Here is an 18,458-nt window from a genome sequence, read left to right as displayed (position 1 = left end):
GACATCAGAGACACCTATGAAATAGCGGGAAAGCGGAAGGTTTGAAGGCCGCCGGCCGGGCCGGGGGATTCGGGCGAATCAACGAGCCTGCCGAGGAGAGTTCTGCCATTTGCGCGTCGGTACGCAACAGTAGTGTTACAAGAGTTCTCTCGTGTGCTTCATTCACAGTGTGAAAAATAATTTTCAGTGTATTTATCTACAAGTGCTTCCGTTTTAATTAACATCAAATCTATCACAATGGCCGATGTTGAAGCAAAGTGAGTAATTAAGTGTTCTGTGATGGATATTAATTGTTTTATTAGAAAAAAAAACTTTTGTTGGCTGCTTGCCTCGAGGTAACTCCACGCTAGTCACGCGCGACCCGCGTCTCTTTATTTTCCGTGTTTTTCCATTGTTTCTCAGCATTCGAGATTATTAATCTTCACTTTTTATGTTATTCTAATTTATTTTTATCACAAATCCGTTAATGATTATTGCTCGTTTAGAGAATTTCGTGAAAAAAGTGGTGGGGGAACCACGCCGTGCGCATTCTGATTTTCTACATTTATCTCGCTTTTCTCATTAAATTCGCGACAAAACGTTAATTTTGGTTGATTTCATATTTTTCCAACAGTCGAATTTTTGTATTTTTTACCAAGTTTGTCGAATTCAGTATATCGGGGACTTTTCCCGGTTTTTTTATAAGAATAGTGGTGCGTGGGAGAGAGAAAGATATGGCTAGGGGGGGTAGGGAGAGAATTAAAGTAGAGAAAAGGTACGCCGATCGCGTGCGCGGCATTTCACTTTTTCTTTCAAGTTTTATTATCAATATTATTATATTTAATAAACAAATAGAAGAATATTAATTATTAACGTGTCCGGTTTTTGATAGAATATTCATTTTTTTTCTTAGAAACAAAAAATGATGGAAAGTAGTGTTTAAATCGATTTTTTTTAATTAATTGTTTAAGTAAATAAGCACGTGAATGTAATTTCGTTGATTTTTCGATTTTGAGATGGACTGTACGTTGAATTGAAAGAGCTGTCGGCGTATCGATCTGCTCTCTCACTGATTCGTTGAACTGATGACAATAAGGAAATATGTCCCAAGTATTAGTTTTATTTTACGGTTACTGAAATATGTATTGCGCATTCGAATAGGCATTTATTAAAAGGTAAAATGAGGCGCAAACAGGTCTATTCACGTCTTTCTGCAATTTTACCGCGCCAAAGCAAAAGTGGTTTTCAGGGCAAAGGTGGGTAAGGGGAAATGTGTTAGTTCTTGGGAAAGCCACATGAAGCGCTACTGAGGGCGTCTATCTCTATTTCTTTCTACTATATGTGTGTCCTCCTTCCGCTTCAGTGAACTCAATTCTCCCATCCATGATATTCACAAACACAACGAAATTAAATTTGTAGTCGTGAGAGTTTATAGCAATACTCTCTCTCTCTCTCTCTCTCTCTCCCTCTAAGTTTACTTGATGGAGAGAGAGAGGGGGAAAACCGAGATGTAAAGGTGTTAAATCTCATTATAATAACATATACATGAATTAAAACTTCTTTTTAAATGAATAATTTATATAAAACTTGTTAAATAATGCTTTATATTTAAATAATTAATTTCTTTACCCCATGCATTTTATTGATTAATATTTAAATTTAAAGTAATTACGTTTGATTGCTTTTTACCCGTGTTTAATTTTTCTTTCCTTTCTTTACTTAAAAGAAAAGAATTTTTCTCAATTTATCAACAAGATGAAAATAACAAATTCAAAAATGTAACGCGTCCTAATCTCATTATTCTCTTCGCGAATATTGAGGTTACGAGACTATTTTGAAAACGTCAAACAAGCCGCGTGCTTACACCGTGACGTGCTCTTGCATAAGCCAATGTACGTTAGGGATTCTGAAAATATTTAATGTCATCTTTAATCGATTTAATGTTTTTCTGACGATTTGAATTTACTAAAGTGTACAATCAATAATTGAAGTTTATTTCAAGAAACCTTATGCAAACTTTCCATTTCATAATAATTCATTTCATGTATTTAAAAAGTTAAAAATTCATCTCAATTTTTTGATTCTAATTTACTTTAAAATCAAATTTGCTCAGTTATTTTAATACAGAAACAAGAGTAAATTTTTTGAAAAAAATGCCAAATTTGATTGGATAATTTTTCTTTCCTTTTTAATTGAAAAATATTTCATTTAAATTATCCCAAAAGTTAGAGAAGTTATTTAATCACTATTTTAATATTTTTCGAATTCTAACTATTTGTCTTTTTTTAGGGAAACCAAAGTTGTCAGCACACCTGAGAAGGAGAAGAAGGTGGTAGAGGAAGAAAAGCCAGTGACAAAGGTTGTGGAGGAGGCTGATGAAGACTCCAAAACTTCCGAGAACGGAGAAGCCACAGAGACCAAAGAAAATGGCTCGACCGAAGACAAGGAAGTCGATGAGAAAGACGAGGAGGAGACGCCAAAGAATGGTAACTCTACAGGTAAATTGAAAACTTGACAAAATTCTAATACTAAATAAAATAAAATGAAACTAATTTGAATAATGAATGCATTTTTAAATTTACAGATGCTCCAGTCGACACCTGTTGTATAAAGAGGAAATCAGTCGGCGCAGATTTGACTGATGATGCATCAGCGGACGGTGCAAGCCCCGAAAAGAAGGCGAAATTAGACGAGAAACCAGCTGAAGCCGAGAGCAACGGTGAAGCCAAAGCCACGGCCTAATGTTTCTGTAGTCCCTCTTTATCCATAGACCTGATCTATAGACACAGTTTCACCATCTAAACGTGATGTCAGAATGCAACATAATCATCAGTGCATCGCCATAACAGAACGAGTGTCGATCGCAAAACTCTGATATTGTTTACGATTACGTTTTTGTGTTAAGAGTGGCCGTGTGTATGTTAAGATCTTTCGCATCATAGCGTTCAAAAGAAAAACGAAAAAAAAATTCGATGCTGTACAAAAGCATTGCACATACATAAAAAAAATGTTTATTACCCTCGTTACACAAATATAAAACAAAAAAAACGTATTCAAAGCATGGGATAGCGCTTAAGCGCGTATAATCCGTATTTAAAAAAAAAACTTATTTTTTTTATAAATATATATCAACAGAGCGATCGCAGAGTTTTACTCTCAAGAAAAGTTCAATTCGATTGTTGAGAAGAATTTATTCTTTCTTTTTTCATCAACACTTGAGTCGTTGAATTTTTAAATTGAGAAATCACGATCATCGGATGATCGCATTGTGTAAAACGCAATCTGAACTAATCTCTTCATAAGTTGTAATACATTCCTAAAAATAAAAAAAAAATTTGGTAAAAAAAATATGTTAAAAGAGATCAGTTTTCGACGAATGTGAATTACGATGTTTTTTGTACAATGCTGATCCCGAAATATTACGTTACTTTAAAGTCTGATTTTGTTGCGAAAGTATTAAATGGTGAAAAAAAATAAGATAAACAATTCACTGCGTTTTACTGGCAGACATAGGTGCACAAACTTTTTTTTTCTCGACGCAGTTCAAAGATTCTTTAAAAACTGCGGTGCATTCGTAAAACTTATCTAGAGCAGGTCAACATCGTTGAACCAGTTTTCATTATCGACGATATTCGTAGACAGTATTTTCTTTTTCTTTTACAATTTTAACCCTTGACTGGTTTTGTGTATTATTCAATACTACATTAATAAATTAATGATACTTAAAAAGAAAAAAAACTAGTTGTGACTTGACTTTAAAATAGACAAAAAGAAAATTAATTTGACTTCAAAGTACTGTTCATTCTTTTAATAAAAGAAAAAAACAGTATTTTTTAGTAATAATATAATTTAAAAAAATATTGACATTAATAAAGAGAATTTAGTTTAATTAAGAAGTTACACTGCCAGTTAAGGATTAATGTTGACGTTAGTCATAGTCAAAAGTACTTATGATAAAAGCAATCCGTGTTTCAATTATTTGATTTTATCAAAGGAAATTTTTTTTTATTTTTTATGAACAAGGCGATTGCATTTACGTGAAACTTTTAAAAAAATCGTTTTAGGTTTATGAGTGGCAAGCGAACGATGCGAAGATCAATAAGAGCAAAAATTAATCTGTGTAAAGTAAAGATGTTAGTTCAACGTATTAAAAAAGTTGTTAGGTAAAAACATTTTTACTAGTTCAATCTACGTAGATCAGTTTCTTGTAGTTAATCGAATCTCACCGAAAACTGCCACTTGACATTAATTAATGTCGAATCAAACTGGCATTCGCTGACCTGCTAAATAAGCACTTGTCGTACAAAATTCAACGGGGTCTGTAATATTCAAAAAAAAAAACAAAAAAAAAGAACCTACCTAAATATTAAAACTAATGTTTAGATGAAAATAAATGTTAATTACCGACTAACAACAAAAATACTTGTACAGGATAATATATATTGTGTAATTCATTGTGTTCGCTATTCCGGGTAAAATAAAACTGGTTGTTTCAAATGGCAATAATAATCTTTAATTTAAATATTAAAACTCAGTTCCTTGATCTAATATAAAAAAATAATGCGAAAACACCTATCTTCATGTTTGAAACACTGATTTAAATTTAAAAATAAAATATTTATATATATTGAAAATGATTGTAAAATTTCGTGACATCAATAAATTAGGTTAACAGAAAAGTAAAATCTTATTTTTTTCATTATTTTTAATTTTTCATTGTTACTAATATTGACATATTCACTTTTTACACAATTATTGTGAATAAAACCCTTGATGGCTTGCAATATATTATATAAAAATTAGTTTAGGTTAATAACTAAATATAGTACGAGTGTAGTATTTAGTAAGTAAAAAAAAAGTCGAAAAAACTAACCTTAAATATCACCACAAATTTTGCTTCCATTTGGCATTATTTATTTACACTTTTTTAGATATACAATTTAAAATACCGAAAGTTTTGCCAAATAAACTTTGCTTTCACTCTTTTAAGTTTACATCTTTTTCGAGACAAATTTGCACTACTGACTTTTTCCATAAAGGACGAAAAATCACACCGACTTTATTAATTTAAAGATAAATTTCTTTACTATCGTAATAAATAAACGAATTTTAATTAATCAGTTTCTGAGACAATTTCAACAAAATAAACCGTATTTTATTTCACTTCAATTTCGTAGCCAACTTTCAAGTCGTTTCTGAAAACAAGATGGCGGTGGTACAGTTAGTCAGTAAACTTTCCATTAGCGATTGAATGCCATATTTATTTTTGCAATTTACAATTGTCTATAAATAAAAATTTAAAGAATAATAAGATTTTGAAAAGATTTATTTAATAAAAGTGCCTTGTAGTTTGATTAAATTTATTTACAGTAGAAATAGTAGTTTAATACCTGTTTTGATTTACATATTTCGGCGGCCATCATGAAAAGGCGGGAAAGATTTTAAATTTAAATTTCACTGCAAAAAAAAAAAGAAATTGCAAAAAAAAAATTGTATTATATTTATCATTTGGTCAAAATTGATGATTTATGATAAAGTTACTTAATTCTATTTAATAAAAAAATTCTATAAAAGTGCTTCATAATTTCTAAGGACTAAGAAAACTAAACACCCTCTAATTCCGATCCTGAGCAGTAATGTATATAGTGACAACAAAATGCAAAGTCAGAGCCGTTCGGAGTGAAGCTTTGTTACTTCTCTCAGGAATTCAAGAACATTCAGAATTAGTAGATGTTGAAGAGAATCTAGATAACTTTATTAAATTGAACGCAATTTGCTAATGCTTGTGAATCAATAAGTTTAATTTAGTGCATAAATAAAATGTTGCGTTCTATCATTTTTCTACTTTTCCTTGCAATTGCTGCAAATGGAGATTTACTCAGGTAAATATTTCTAAATATTTAAAACTTTGGAATAAATTTATATTTAGAAAATTAACGGGATTTTGTGGTCAATTTTTAACATTTTTTTCTTTGTTCTTATTACCATGGAAGTTTGAAAACATTTTTTTCTTTTAAATAAGACAAAATGAATAAACCTAACCAAATTCTGTAAATTAATTTAAATGGTTTTATGTAATTCTTTAATAATATAATGAAAGAAAAAATCAATTTGCTAACAGGAAAGATTTTCTTTTTGAATGACGTCCGTTTTTAAATTGTATAAAAACTTCTTTGAATTATTTTTCATTTGTTCAAAAAAAATATGTATCCTTTTTTTGATAGTTATTTTTCGAAATTTTTTATTTAAAAAATGATTAATAAACATGAATTAAAACATGTTATATTTATACATTTTATTTTTTATTCATTATTACGTTTTCATTATTTAATTTATTATAATTATGAATTAAATTAAAAAGGGTATATTTTGAATTTTATTTATTTAATATTTTTACATTCTTTACCAATTTCTGTTACAATTTTTCCAAATAATTTGCATTTGTTTCTTCTACTAAATTTTGTAGATATACATGCAACTAGAGCAGTTTGTGGTTTTAAAAAGAATTGTGTGTAATGTAAACTTTCACTCAAATACAAAATGATGATTCACATAATTATCATTGATCCCTGAACTCTTCTTAGCCATCTGTTATTTTTATTTTTCATAAAAATAAAATTATCTCTTTATAAAAAATGCTCTTTTCATATATATTTTTATTAGTTATTTCTGACAGTTTCTTTGTTCTGCGAACAAACACAGGGTGTCTAGCGAACCGGGAAATCGGGAAAAACCCGGGAATTTTCTATTTATAGGGTATTTTTTGAATTATGTATATAAAAAATTATAATTTTTTTCAAAGCGTAATATAATAACACGGTCACAGCTCAAATCGTCAAGGGTAAATTGATAGTATGAAGCAGTAGTAAAAATAATAACTTAAATTTTATTTAAAACTAACTTTAGTACACGTTATATTATAAAAGTTTAAGGATTTGTACTATTATTATTTTTAATAGAGTTGTGCAAAAAGCTCGATCGAGTATTTCAAGCTTTTCGTTTTTCTAGCAGAGCTGAGCAGAATCAATCCGAACTTGAACCAAATTCCACCCGACACGTGCAGTATTAAACCTAAAATAATTTTGAGCACTTGAATTTTTCGAGCACTCAAATATTTTTGAGTAACTAAAACTCGAGCCTGACTCGAGCCCGGCTCGAGCTCGACCATGCTATTCGAGCTTTTTGCACACCTCTAATTTTTATATAACAATTTATAGGTATACAATACGTAACAAATTTTATAAGAAGAAATTAAGAATCTTCTGTGATACACGGAGAGAAAATTTATTACATATATTAACACATATCATATATATTTTGTAAAAGTTTTTACAGTTTAGGGAAAAAGTGCACCAAACCGAAATTTTGTTATCAAAAATACTAAACAGTGAAAGAAATAATTTGAAATTTAGTAAAGTTAGATTAAAATTCTTGATATTTGATATTATTATACTAAATTTCATATTATTCCTTTCACTGTTTAATATTTTTGATACCAATATTTCGCCTTGTCGCATTTTTTCTCTAAATTGAGAAGCACTTTTACAAAATTTAATATAATTTTCTTTCCGTGTAGAAAAGGCAAAGATTTTACTTTTTAAAACTAAATATGGGGCATTCCATTTCAAAACGATCCTCCTTATAAACAATTGACATTGTAAGGCAATTTTTAAATCATTATTTCTTATATTTATTGAAGCCAAACTTTATTTACTATTAGTGGTTTTAAAACAAAAATTTCTCAACTTTATAATGGTAGAAAATTTTTTTTAAAATAATAGAATTTATGAAAAAAATTAATTTTGAAAGATAACCTTTTTGAATATCTCAAAACACGTTGCATCCGATTTTCTTGAAACTTATGTCAAAATAAAGCTTAAATATTCTAGTTTAATTCTATGTAAACATTATAATGAGCAATTCATGGTTTGAGAAATTAATTAAATTTTACAAGTATTTCAAAGGGTATACTGTATGTACTGAGCGGAATTTTTTTTCAAATTTTTCCACACTTCAACCTCTGACATCTTTGTAAAATTTAATAAATTTCTTAAATTCCCCTGAATTGACAATTATATTATAAAGTTGAGAAATTTTTATAAGTGAAATTTTGATATTCTATGTCAAGTTGTTAGAAATTATTGTATAACTTTAATCATTGTAAGAGTAGAGATGATTCTATCACTCAGTCGTATTTTAATAAATAGTGAAAATTAACGATCACTCCGAGTCAAGGAAAATAAAAATAAAAGAAATTCAATTCTTTTTACGTTTCGGCAGCACAGCTGTCCTCTTCAGAACAAAAAAAAGAAAATTAGAAAAATTAAAATTATAAATTAAGATAGGTACATCTTTGTCGCTACGATTACAATATGACACTCAAAGTGTACAAAGATGTACCTATCTTAATTTATAATTTTAATTTTTCTAATTTTCTTTTTTTCGTTCTGAAGAGGACAGCTGTGCTGCCGAAACGTAAAAAGAATTGAATTTCTTTTATTTTTATTTTCCTTGACTCGGAGTGATCGTTAATTTTCACTATTTATTTAATCATTGTAATTTAATAAAAACAATATTTAATTACGTAAATAATGTTATTGATAAACATTTAAATATGTTTTTAAATCCTTTGTGAATATCCGGGAAAATTATTCAAGAACCCGGGAAAAACCCGGGAATTTTAAATTGACGAATCGCTAGACACCCTGAAACAATTACCGAAATATACGAAAAACTCCTTTTATTTAATTTAATATTTAATTATATATTTAATTATAGTGATAATTATACAGGATTATTTTTTTTATTAAAGGATTCCAGTATACAAGGCAGAAACTCCTCGAAGATTTCTGCAAAAAGTTGGAACTGACCTCAGTATAGTTCGAATGCGTTATGGAGGTGGTCTTGCACCAGAACCACTGTCCAATTATTTAGATGCTCAATATTATGGAGTCATTACAATGGGAACTCCACCGCAGAAATTTAGTGTTCTTTTTGACACTGGTTCGTCAAATCTTTGGGTACCATCCAAGAAATGTCATGTTACAAACATTGCTTGCTGTGAGTCTTGCAGTATAATTATATTATTCATTTAATTTGTGACAAAGAAATGAAACGCATTAGTCATTGCTTAAAATGAATAAAAATAATATTACAATATTGATGACCGCGTCATTTTAAATAATAAAATGTTGCACAAATTATTTTTCATTGTCTGATGCTATTTATAGAGTATATATTTACATTCTGTTGTATTTATTCTTATAATACGATTTTTTTTAAATTTTGTCACAAGTTTAGATTTAAAAAAAAATGATTGAAAACTTAATGTCTTTCTTTATTTTTCAGTGCTTCATAATAAATATAACAGTAAATCATCCAAAACTTATGTTGCAAATGGAACTGATTTCGCCATTCAATATGGAAGTGGAAGCCTTTCAGGTTTCTTATCAACAGACACTATTAATGTACGTATTATATTTCAACAGTAGCATTTTCAAACGATTCATGTTTATTACTTTTTATTTTAATTGTCTTTTTATTTGTCTCTTTAGAAATATTTCTTTTCGAGGAATTTATATATGCAGGCTTCGCACTCATTTACCAAAATTTACGATTTACTACATTTTTTACGATTTGCTACTATTTTGATAATTTATTCAGATTTGTTATACAAAAAGCTACTTTTTTCTTTTTTTTTAAGAATTTCTCTACTTTAGATTCACTAATAGTTGCAATAAAAAAATTATTCTACAAAATTTTATTAAAATTCTTAAAAACAACTTCAAAAGATTTTAATAAAATTCTTTGAGATGATTTAACTATTTTCAAAAACATTAAGAAAATTTTTCGAAATTCAATATCTACTGCTTTAATAAAATTTTCCAAAAGAATTCAATTATTTAAAAAAATTTTGATAACATTCTTCGCAAGAATTACATTATTTTTTCACAAATAATAAAATTTTTCACAGGAATTCAAATTTTTCTTTAAATTTTCATAAAATTAATTACAAGAATTAAATTATTTTCATAAATAATACAATTTTTATAGAAATTCAATTATTTTCACAAATAATTAAAGATTCAGAAGAATTCAATTATTTAAAAAAATTTAATAAAATTCTTCGCAAGAATTCAATTATTTTTTCACAAATAATACAATTTTTCATATAGGGATTCACAATTTTTTAAAAAAATTTTAATAAAATTCACTACAAGTCTTCCATTATTTTTATAAATAATAAAATTCCTTCCAGAAATCTAATTACTTTTTAAAAAATTTGTATGAATTTCTCGAAAAATGCAATTATTCTTAAAAATGTTATTTATTTAAGTTATTATTAAGAATTCTTTAGAAGAATTCAATTTTAAAAAATAATCAATTGTTCAATCAATTATTTATTTTTGTATTTAAATAATTAAATTCTCGTAGAACTTTCGAATGAGAATTCAATTCAATTGATTTAAAATTAATTTCATTTAAAATTTTAAATAATAATTCAACATAAAAGCGTTAAAATTATAAATTTTTAGAAATAATAAAATTGCAAAAGATTTTTAAATTAAAATTTTCGAAAAATTTTAATTGTTGCAAACTGTAATAATATTTAAATTCGCATTTAAAAAATTATTAATTTACTATTTTCATAAGAAATGATTTAAATTTTGAATAATTTTATTTAAAAATTTCACAAAAAAATGATTAAATTTTTGAGGAATTAATGTTCTAATTTTTAGAAATAGTTAAATTTCAAAAATGTTTTACATTGAAATCATTAAAAAAATTTAATTCCTGTAGAAAAATAAAATAAATAAATATTTATTTAACAAAAATTATTCAAGTTTTGAATAATTTAATTTAGAAATATTATGAAAAAATTAGTCTTTTGAAGAATTGTAATTAAAGTTTTTTGATCATAGTTAAAATCCCGTAAATAATTGAAAATAATTTATTTAAATTTCCAATAAATTAATTAAAAATTTTGTCAAATTTAATTTTAAAAAATTTTTTATTTCAAAAAATTTTAATTTTTTTACTTTTAAAAAATTATTTTTAATTAATATAATCGTATTTTTGAAGAATTTTAAATTAAAATTTAGAAAATAATTGAATGTTAGAAAAAAATGTAAAATTTGCTTTTATTACCAGAATAAGAAAAACAGTAAATATTTTTGAAAATTAGGAAAAAGGAAATGTTTGCGATTTTTATGTATATTGTTTAGGGGAGAGTGGGGCAAACCGGACCCCCAACACTGAAAAACTGTTGGTAGAACAGTTCCGCTATTGACTGTTGTGCAGCGCTACTTGACTTTAAACTCACAGCTCTATCAAAATTGGGCGAGCTGCTCTCTTAAACTTGACTACCAATGGCGTTGGTGAGCGGCTGCTTGACAAATAGTTCAGCAGCTCTATCAAAAAGGAGAGTTGCTCGCCCAAAAAGGAGAGTAACTCGCCCAAAAATAAAGTGAGCTGTGCGTTTTTTTTTAACGCAGCAGTTCACCGCATTGGGCGAACAGCTCTACCAACAGTTTTTCAGTGTAACGGTTTTTTGACTCTTGTGACTAAACGAATCAACCGATTTCATTTTTCGAGGTCTTGTTTGAAAGATCATTTAATTGCGCAACTTTTTCCCAGAGACACCTATACTTTATCTTTTATTGTTTAGTTGCTGTGTTAACTTAAAAAAAATTTGCAAACAGTCCGGTTTGCCCCACCCCCTGGGGTAAACCGGACCCCCCATGGGCAAACCGGACCGTTTGGTTTTTTATTTATAATATTGCATTTACATAATCTACAATAATAAAAAACATAAAGAATCATGTAAACAATGGTTGTAAAAATGAAAATAATAATACAGGATTGAATTTTAATTAAATAAATATTTTTTTTAATAAAAAATAAAAATGTTTGTCATTATCAGAGAAACAATATTAAAGGGTCCAATTCTCATTGGAAGACAATTATTTTTCATTGTAAGTAAATATTTTAATGAAAGAAACATTTTATTTAAAAATAATTTTTATGAAACTTTAATTCAATGGAAATCTCCTATGGCCGGTTTGCCCCACCGAAAACGGTCCGGTTTGCCCCACAGACCCATTTTGAGAATAAATGTTTGTCAAAAAGAAACGCTTTGCAAATTCATCAAAGTTTTTGGTGGTAAATATTCCTGAGGTGTGTACCTTCAAAACCCAAGACCTAATATTTGGAAACATTACACGATTTCCTCAGAATTTCCTTAAGAAAAAATTGGTAAAAGTGTAGAAAAAAACTAAAAAAAAAAAACTTTTGCTCCCTTCGTCGCACAAACACAAGCTAAAACTGTCAGATTGAAAAAATAAGGTATACTAAACATGGTTGTTTTAAATTTGTAAACAACACTTTTTCCAATTTCGCCATTTCGGAAATATTGAGGGGGGTCCGGTTTACCCACCGGTCCGGTTTGCCCCACTCTCCCCTAAATCGAGTTTTTTTAGTCATCAAATTTAATTTTTCAATCATTACTTTTTTACTACTTCTTTTCAGTCTTACAGCTACTTTTGAAAAATTAATTATTGAGTGCAAAGCTTGTAAACGATAAATTTTACAATTCTCATTAAATAGTTAAGGATTTCATGATAAATCAAAAGTATTCCAATATTATTTACATGTTTTCATGATACCAAAGTCCTGAACATTGAAATGAACAAAATTTATCTATTTTATTTCCAAATTTCATTTTTATTAAAATAATTTTGCGTCACTATAAGAGGAAAATTAATTATAAAGTTTCTAAATGTAAAATTTATTTTTATTTTTATTGCAATCAGTAATTTATGGAAATAGTTTTAATAAAAAATATTTCGTTGATTTGAACGTTCAAAACTTGTGGATGATATGTTTTATTGTTGATAAATAATTAATTACTATTGAACAATAGGTAGCTGGAGTTGATATTTTAAATCAAACGTTCGCCGAAGCAATGAGTGAACCTGGATTGGCATTTGTTGCTGCTAAATTCGATGGTGTTTTGGGTATGGGATACTCGAGAATTTCAGTCGATGGTGTAGTTCCAGTTTTCGACAATATGGTTAAACAGGGTTTAGTTAAGGATCCAATTTTCAGTTTCTATCTCAACAGGTAATTGTCGAATCTAACAATTGTATTTAATATTCAACAATTTTCATGACAGAGAAAATAAAACACTCAAATTGTAATTTCCTGAAAATAATAATAATTAAATCAATTTATATTATTAATTTATAATTTAAAAAAAAACTTTTTTCCACAGAGATCCATCAGCTGAAATTGGAGGTGAAATGATTTTGGGAGGTTCTGATCCTGATCATTATGACGGTGAATTTACTTATGTACCAGTCGATCGTAAAGCCTACTGGCAATTCAAAATGGACAAGTATGTATTTTTATTAATAATTGATGATTATTATTTTATTTTGATTTTATATTCTTCGTTTTCTATTATTTTTTTAAATATTAATATTAAAAAATTAAAATTTAAGTTCTATATTATTCTTTTCATTTGTAAAATTTAGTATTTTTTATTTTTACATTTTTCTCTACTACCGAAAATTGGCAAAAAATGAATTCAAATGTTATAAATTTTTCTTAAGAGTAATGATCGGAGAAAAGGCATTTTGTGAAAATGGATGTGAAGCTATTGCCGATACTGGCACTTCTCTCATCGCTGGACCTGTTGATGAAATTAAGAAGATCAATCAAAACATTGGCGCCACACAAATTGTCGGCGGCGAATGGATTGTAAGTAGAATTTACCATCCAATTATTTAAAAAAACATTATTTAAGAAACACATTAAAAAAATAGAAAACATTACATCCTAAGGAAATCTTACCAATATTTGAGTAAACTTAGATTTATTTATATATATTTTTCACTTCTCTGTAAAATATAAAATACAATCCGATTTGCTCTTTTTATCAGGTCAACTGTAACATGATTCCAAATTTACCAGAAATCGAATTCATATTTGCTGGCAAAAAGTTTTCTTTGAAGGGAGATGACTACATTCTAAAAGTAAGTAATATTTCATAGACTGAACTTAATTATCCACTATTTATAATAATTAGTTAAAGTAGCAATATACAAGGGAATTATGGGAATTTAAAATTGCAATGCGACACATAGTGACCATAAAGTGAACTAAAAAAATGGCTGCTGTGGGTGTACAAGGTTGCAAAAATTGTTAATATTTAAAGTATTCTAATGTTTAAGAAATATTTGTTAAGATTGTTGGTCATTATTTATCTTTTTATTGAAAAACTACTTAAAATTAAAACCGAAAAGTCACAATATAAGTTTATATTTTTTTAAATTTGTACATCCATTTCGTCCATTTTTGGTGTAAAACACTAGCGACACCGAGCCCGCGGTGGTAATTTTCATTGCCATTTTTCAAAAGCTGATAAATCCATTTTTAAAAAAATTTTAAATCCATTTTTAAAAAAATTTAGATAAACATAAATTTAACATTTTAAAGAACTTACAAATCGACTTGTCACTATTAAATGTTAGAAAAAAAATTTATTAACAACGAATTTTCAATTTTAAAACTTTTTGACATAACCAAGATGACTTATAATTTTTATGTTTTTTATTAGAAAAAATTACCAAAACCTTTAAATCACTTAATTATGATAATGTTTAATTAAAAACAGAACGTCTTAAATATAAAAACATTGTTATAAAAATAAATTAAAACAAATTTTTTAATTTAAAATTATTTATAGTGGTTATGTGAGAAAAGTCATTTGTTTTATTTTCTCGAAATAAGAAAATATGGATTTATCTAGTTTTGAAAACTTGCTTCTCATATCATTTTTAAGATACTGAGGGGTCTCAAAAGGTCGTCATGTGATTTCACTATCGTTTTGTAAACAATAAAATAGATGACTTCTTGAGTTCAGTATACGAATTTATCAAAAAATAGAATTCAGAAATTAATTGAATTACGAATTAATTAATCAAAAATTATCTGGTGGGCACTTCCAGGAAAAAATTGACACTTTGTCCGTGTTTCACTATGACAAAACAAAGCTATATCTTTTTTCTAATTATTATAAAAGCAAATTTTTTTTAAAAAAGAGTTTTTTTAAAAGAAGACAAAAATGTCTAATTTCGTTTTCAATTTTAAAGCATAATTTATCAAAGATATACCTTTTCTTAATATCGTAGCGCACGGACGAAAATTCAATTGTTCCCGTGAAAATGCCCTGGTAATTTTTTTACCGGTAAAATAATTATCGAATGATTTGTTAATAAATTTGTAATTAGCTCCAATCAATTGAATTACGAGTTAATTGAGAATTAATGATTATTTTCTAATCTTTTACCGGTAGGATAATTATTATCGGAAGAATTATTAATAAACTAGTAATTAGTTCAAATTGCCAAGAACTAGTAATTTAATAAATACAGGCCTCTATTGACTTTTCGATTATTTAAAAAAATACAACTTTTTCGACTTTTCTTCCAAATATTGCAATAAAATGCCATATTTTAAGTATAAAATATAACTTATTTCGATTTTTATAGTATGAAAAATAACTATAGACAAATCTTTCAAAAATTGTTTTTGGATAATTTTTTGAAGATACATAATTAAATTTTTTAAATATACCTATAATTTATTTATTTATTCATTTACGGGCATTGAGTCCCATTCGTACATAAAGTACTAAAAGTATTTAACAGTTGTAAAAATATTATAAATATCATAATTAAAAAAGTTTTGAATAATTGAAATTTTGTAAAATTTAATTTTAAAATAATTGATTTTCTTCAAGCATTTTATTACAATTTTTGAAAATCAGCTTTTAAAGATTTTTAATTGCAAATTTTGAAAATAATTGAATTCTTAAAAGTTTTAATGAAAAATCTTAAAGTGTAAATTTAAAACTGAAAATTAATAAAAATTAGTTTGCATTTATTTATTTATTTGAATATATTAGTATACCCGTGGTCCTGATGATTCTAAAAATTACATTAAAATTTTTTTGAAATTCAATTATCTATTTTCAATATTTTTAATTTCATATTTCCAAAAATTCAAACACACTCAAAAAATAATAACATTAACATTTTTTAGAATTATTTTTAATATTTTTGGGAAAACAGTTATATTTAAAATTTTTAATTTAAAAAAAAATTCTTCAAAAAATTAATTTGTTTTTTTAAATTAAAATTAAATTTAAAAATTAAAAGTTCTTTTAAAAATTTCAATTATTTTCAAAAAAATTATATAACAATATTTTTAAAAAAACTAATTCGAAGAATTGTTTTATCAATAATTTATTAAGATTCAATTATCTTCAAACAAAGAGAATTAAAATTCTTTTAAATTTACTTTTTTAGACTTATTAAAATATTGAAGAAATCGTGTCCATAGTTACAATTAAAATTCTTCAAAAATTCAGTTATTTTGTCGGAGCGTTTACAAATGATGTCACGCAATTTTTCGGGATTTTAGACCTCCCCCCTGTCACGCAATTTCATGTAATTTCACATGTAAAAAAACATTGAGTCACGTTTAGTAGAGATCCCCCCCTTCCCCCAAAAACGTGACATCATTTGTGAACGCTCCCTATAACATTTTACCAAATTTCAATTATTTTTAGAGCTGTGCAAAATAATTCGAACTGAACTGTTCGAATTTTTTCGCCTAGCTAAAATGTCGAATTCTAAAATACGACATTTCAGTCGCCTAGTTCGAATGTCGAATTTTCGACATTCGAGTCAGTCCAGTTCGAATGTCGAAAAACCGACATTCGAGTTAGCTTAATTCTTACTAGGAGATTCAAATGTCGAATTTTTGACATTTCGGCGCCCCAAAACCGAACAAAACTCGGTTCGAATTTTGCACAGCTCTAATTATTTTTAAAAGATTTTACCAAAATTAAATTGTTTGGAAATTTTTCATTTGTATTATAATTGAAAAACAATAAAGTATCTTTCAAAAATTATTTAAAAACATTTTTACAAAATAATTTTAAAAAATTCTTTATAATAATTTTTTGAAAATGTTATATCTTTAATAACTTTTAAAAAAAACATGGACAGTCACTGTTGCAATTATTATAAAAAAATTAATTTTTCTATTTAAATAATTGTATTTTCGAAGAACTTTCGGAAAATTATTAAAAATAATTGATTTAGAGATGAAGTTTAGTTCTAAGGGTTATAATTTTAATTTTTAAAAGATATTAAATTTCAGAAGCTTTGAAATGGAAATTTTTTAAATTTTATGTCTCCTAGAAAAACAAATAAGAAGTATTTAAATATATATTTATGTACAGGGTGGCCACATGTAAGTAAAGTCAGGAAAATGTCAGGGAAAAAAGTTTTTTGTCAGTAGTCAGGGAAATGTCAGGAAAAAATTTTTTGGCAGGGAAATTAAGAAAATTGAGACTTTTTCATATTTTCATATAAAAAGAATTTTGTCAGGGAAAGTAATTTTTATGTCAGTAAATTGTCAGGGTAATTGATGAACTGAAACTTGTGATCACCCTGATTTAGCAAAATTATTGAAGTTTTGAATAATTGAATTTAGAAATAAATTAAATAAAATTCAATAAATAATACGATTACAACTAACGAATCCATGTATCTGAAAAAATCAGAAATATATAACAGCAATGATTTTTTTATTAACTTCCTAATCTTGAGACCAATTTTGTATTAAAAAAAAATCTAAAAAATACAAAATTTTGTAAATTGAAATTTAAAAATAATATTTATAAATGCAATTAATTTTTCTTTGCCTGATAGGTATCTCAATTCGGTAAGACAGTGTGTCTCAGTGGATTTATGGGAATTGACATTCCTCCTCCAAATGGACCACTATGGATCTTGGGAGACGTTTTCATTGGTCGTTTCTACACTGAATTCGACATGGGCAATGATCGTATCGGCTTTGCAGTTGCCAAATAAATTACGTCATTTTTTTTTCTAAACTACTGTTAACGATGAGGCTTAATTTTACCAATTTTTAAATCATTGTGATTTATGTTTGCCTTTAGAAATTATTATTAAGCAATCATGCGTTTATTCCATTTGAAAAGTGATATTTGACTATTATACTCGTAAATGAATTTATCATAGTTTGTATATTATGATTTACGAACAAATTTTTTTTGCCACTGAACAATAAATATTTTTTACCATTATTAAAATCTAATTTTTTACCATCCTGAATGAAATTAAATCCAAGTTTTTAATCATTCTCAATTATTGAATTAAATTAAAAATTTTGCAAAAAATTTTTCTGAATAATGTGTTTTAAGGAAACAAATTATTTTAAATTAATAATTGTTTAATTTGCGAGAAAAATTAAATATAACATAATTGCATTTATCGAAATTTATATTTAAAATTTCATAATACGCTTTTTTTTAAATTTTGCAACACAAATTTTTTTTTGCACATTCAAATCTTATTTACGCGTTTTCTCTATGTAAAAAA

At 26.6% G+C, this 18,458-nt stretch overlaps 2 protein-coding genes across 2 annotated transcripts; both read left to right on the top strand.

Moving 5' to 3' along the window:
• Positions 1-95: 95 nt before the first annotated feature.
• LOC122504368 (prothymosin alpha) lies at positions 96-4,482 on the top strand. The gene is made up of 3 exons (XM_043615452.1): positions 96-257; positions 2,269-2,477; positions 2,564-4,482. Exons 1-3 carry the CDS (start codon positions 238-240, stop codon positions 2,719-2,721), a joined length of 387 nt encoding a protein of 128 aa, XP_043471387.1. The 5' UTR covers positions 96-237; the 3' UTR covers positions 2,722-4,482.
• A 1,152-nt stretch (positions 4,483-5,634) lies between these two features.
• Positions 5,635-18,163, top strand: LOC122504304 (lysosomal aspartic protease). Its single transcript, XM_043615362.1, has 8 exons — positions 5,635-5,861; positions 8,792-9,039; positions 9,328-9,446; positions 12,902-13,101; positions 13,253-13,375; positions 13,593-13,740; positions 13,923-14,015; positions 17,766-18,163. The coding sequence occupies exons 1-8, from the start codon at positions 5,800-5,802 to the stop codon at positions 17,925-17,927; spliced, it is 1,155 nt and encodes a 384-aa protein (XP_043471297.1). The 5' UTR covers positions 5,635-5,799; the 3' UTR covers positions 17,928-18,163.
• The last annotated feature ends 295 nt before the right edge of the window (positions 18,164-18,458 follow it).

The sequence above is a fragment of the Leptopilina heterotoma genome, unplaced genomic scaffold (genome assembly GCF_015476425.1).
Source record: "Leptopilina heterotoma isolate Lh14 unplaced genomic scaffold, ASM1547642v1 Lhet_11, whole genome shotgun sequence".
NCBI lineage: Eukaryota > Metazoa > Arthropoda > Insecta > Hymenoptera > Figitidae > Leptopilina > Leptopilina heterotoma.
The sequence above is the reverse complement of the archived record's forward strand: the minus strand, read 5'-3'. Positions and strand labels throughout refer to the sequence as shown.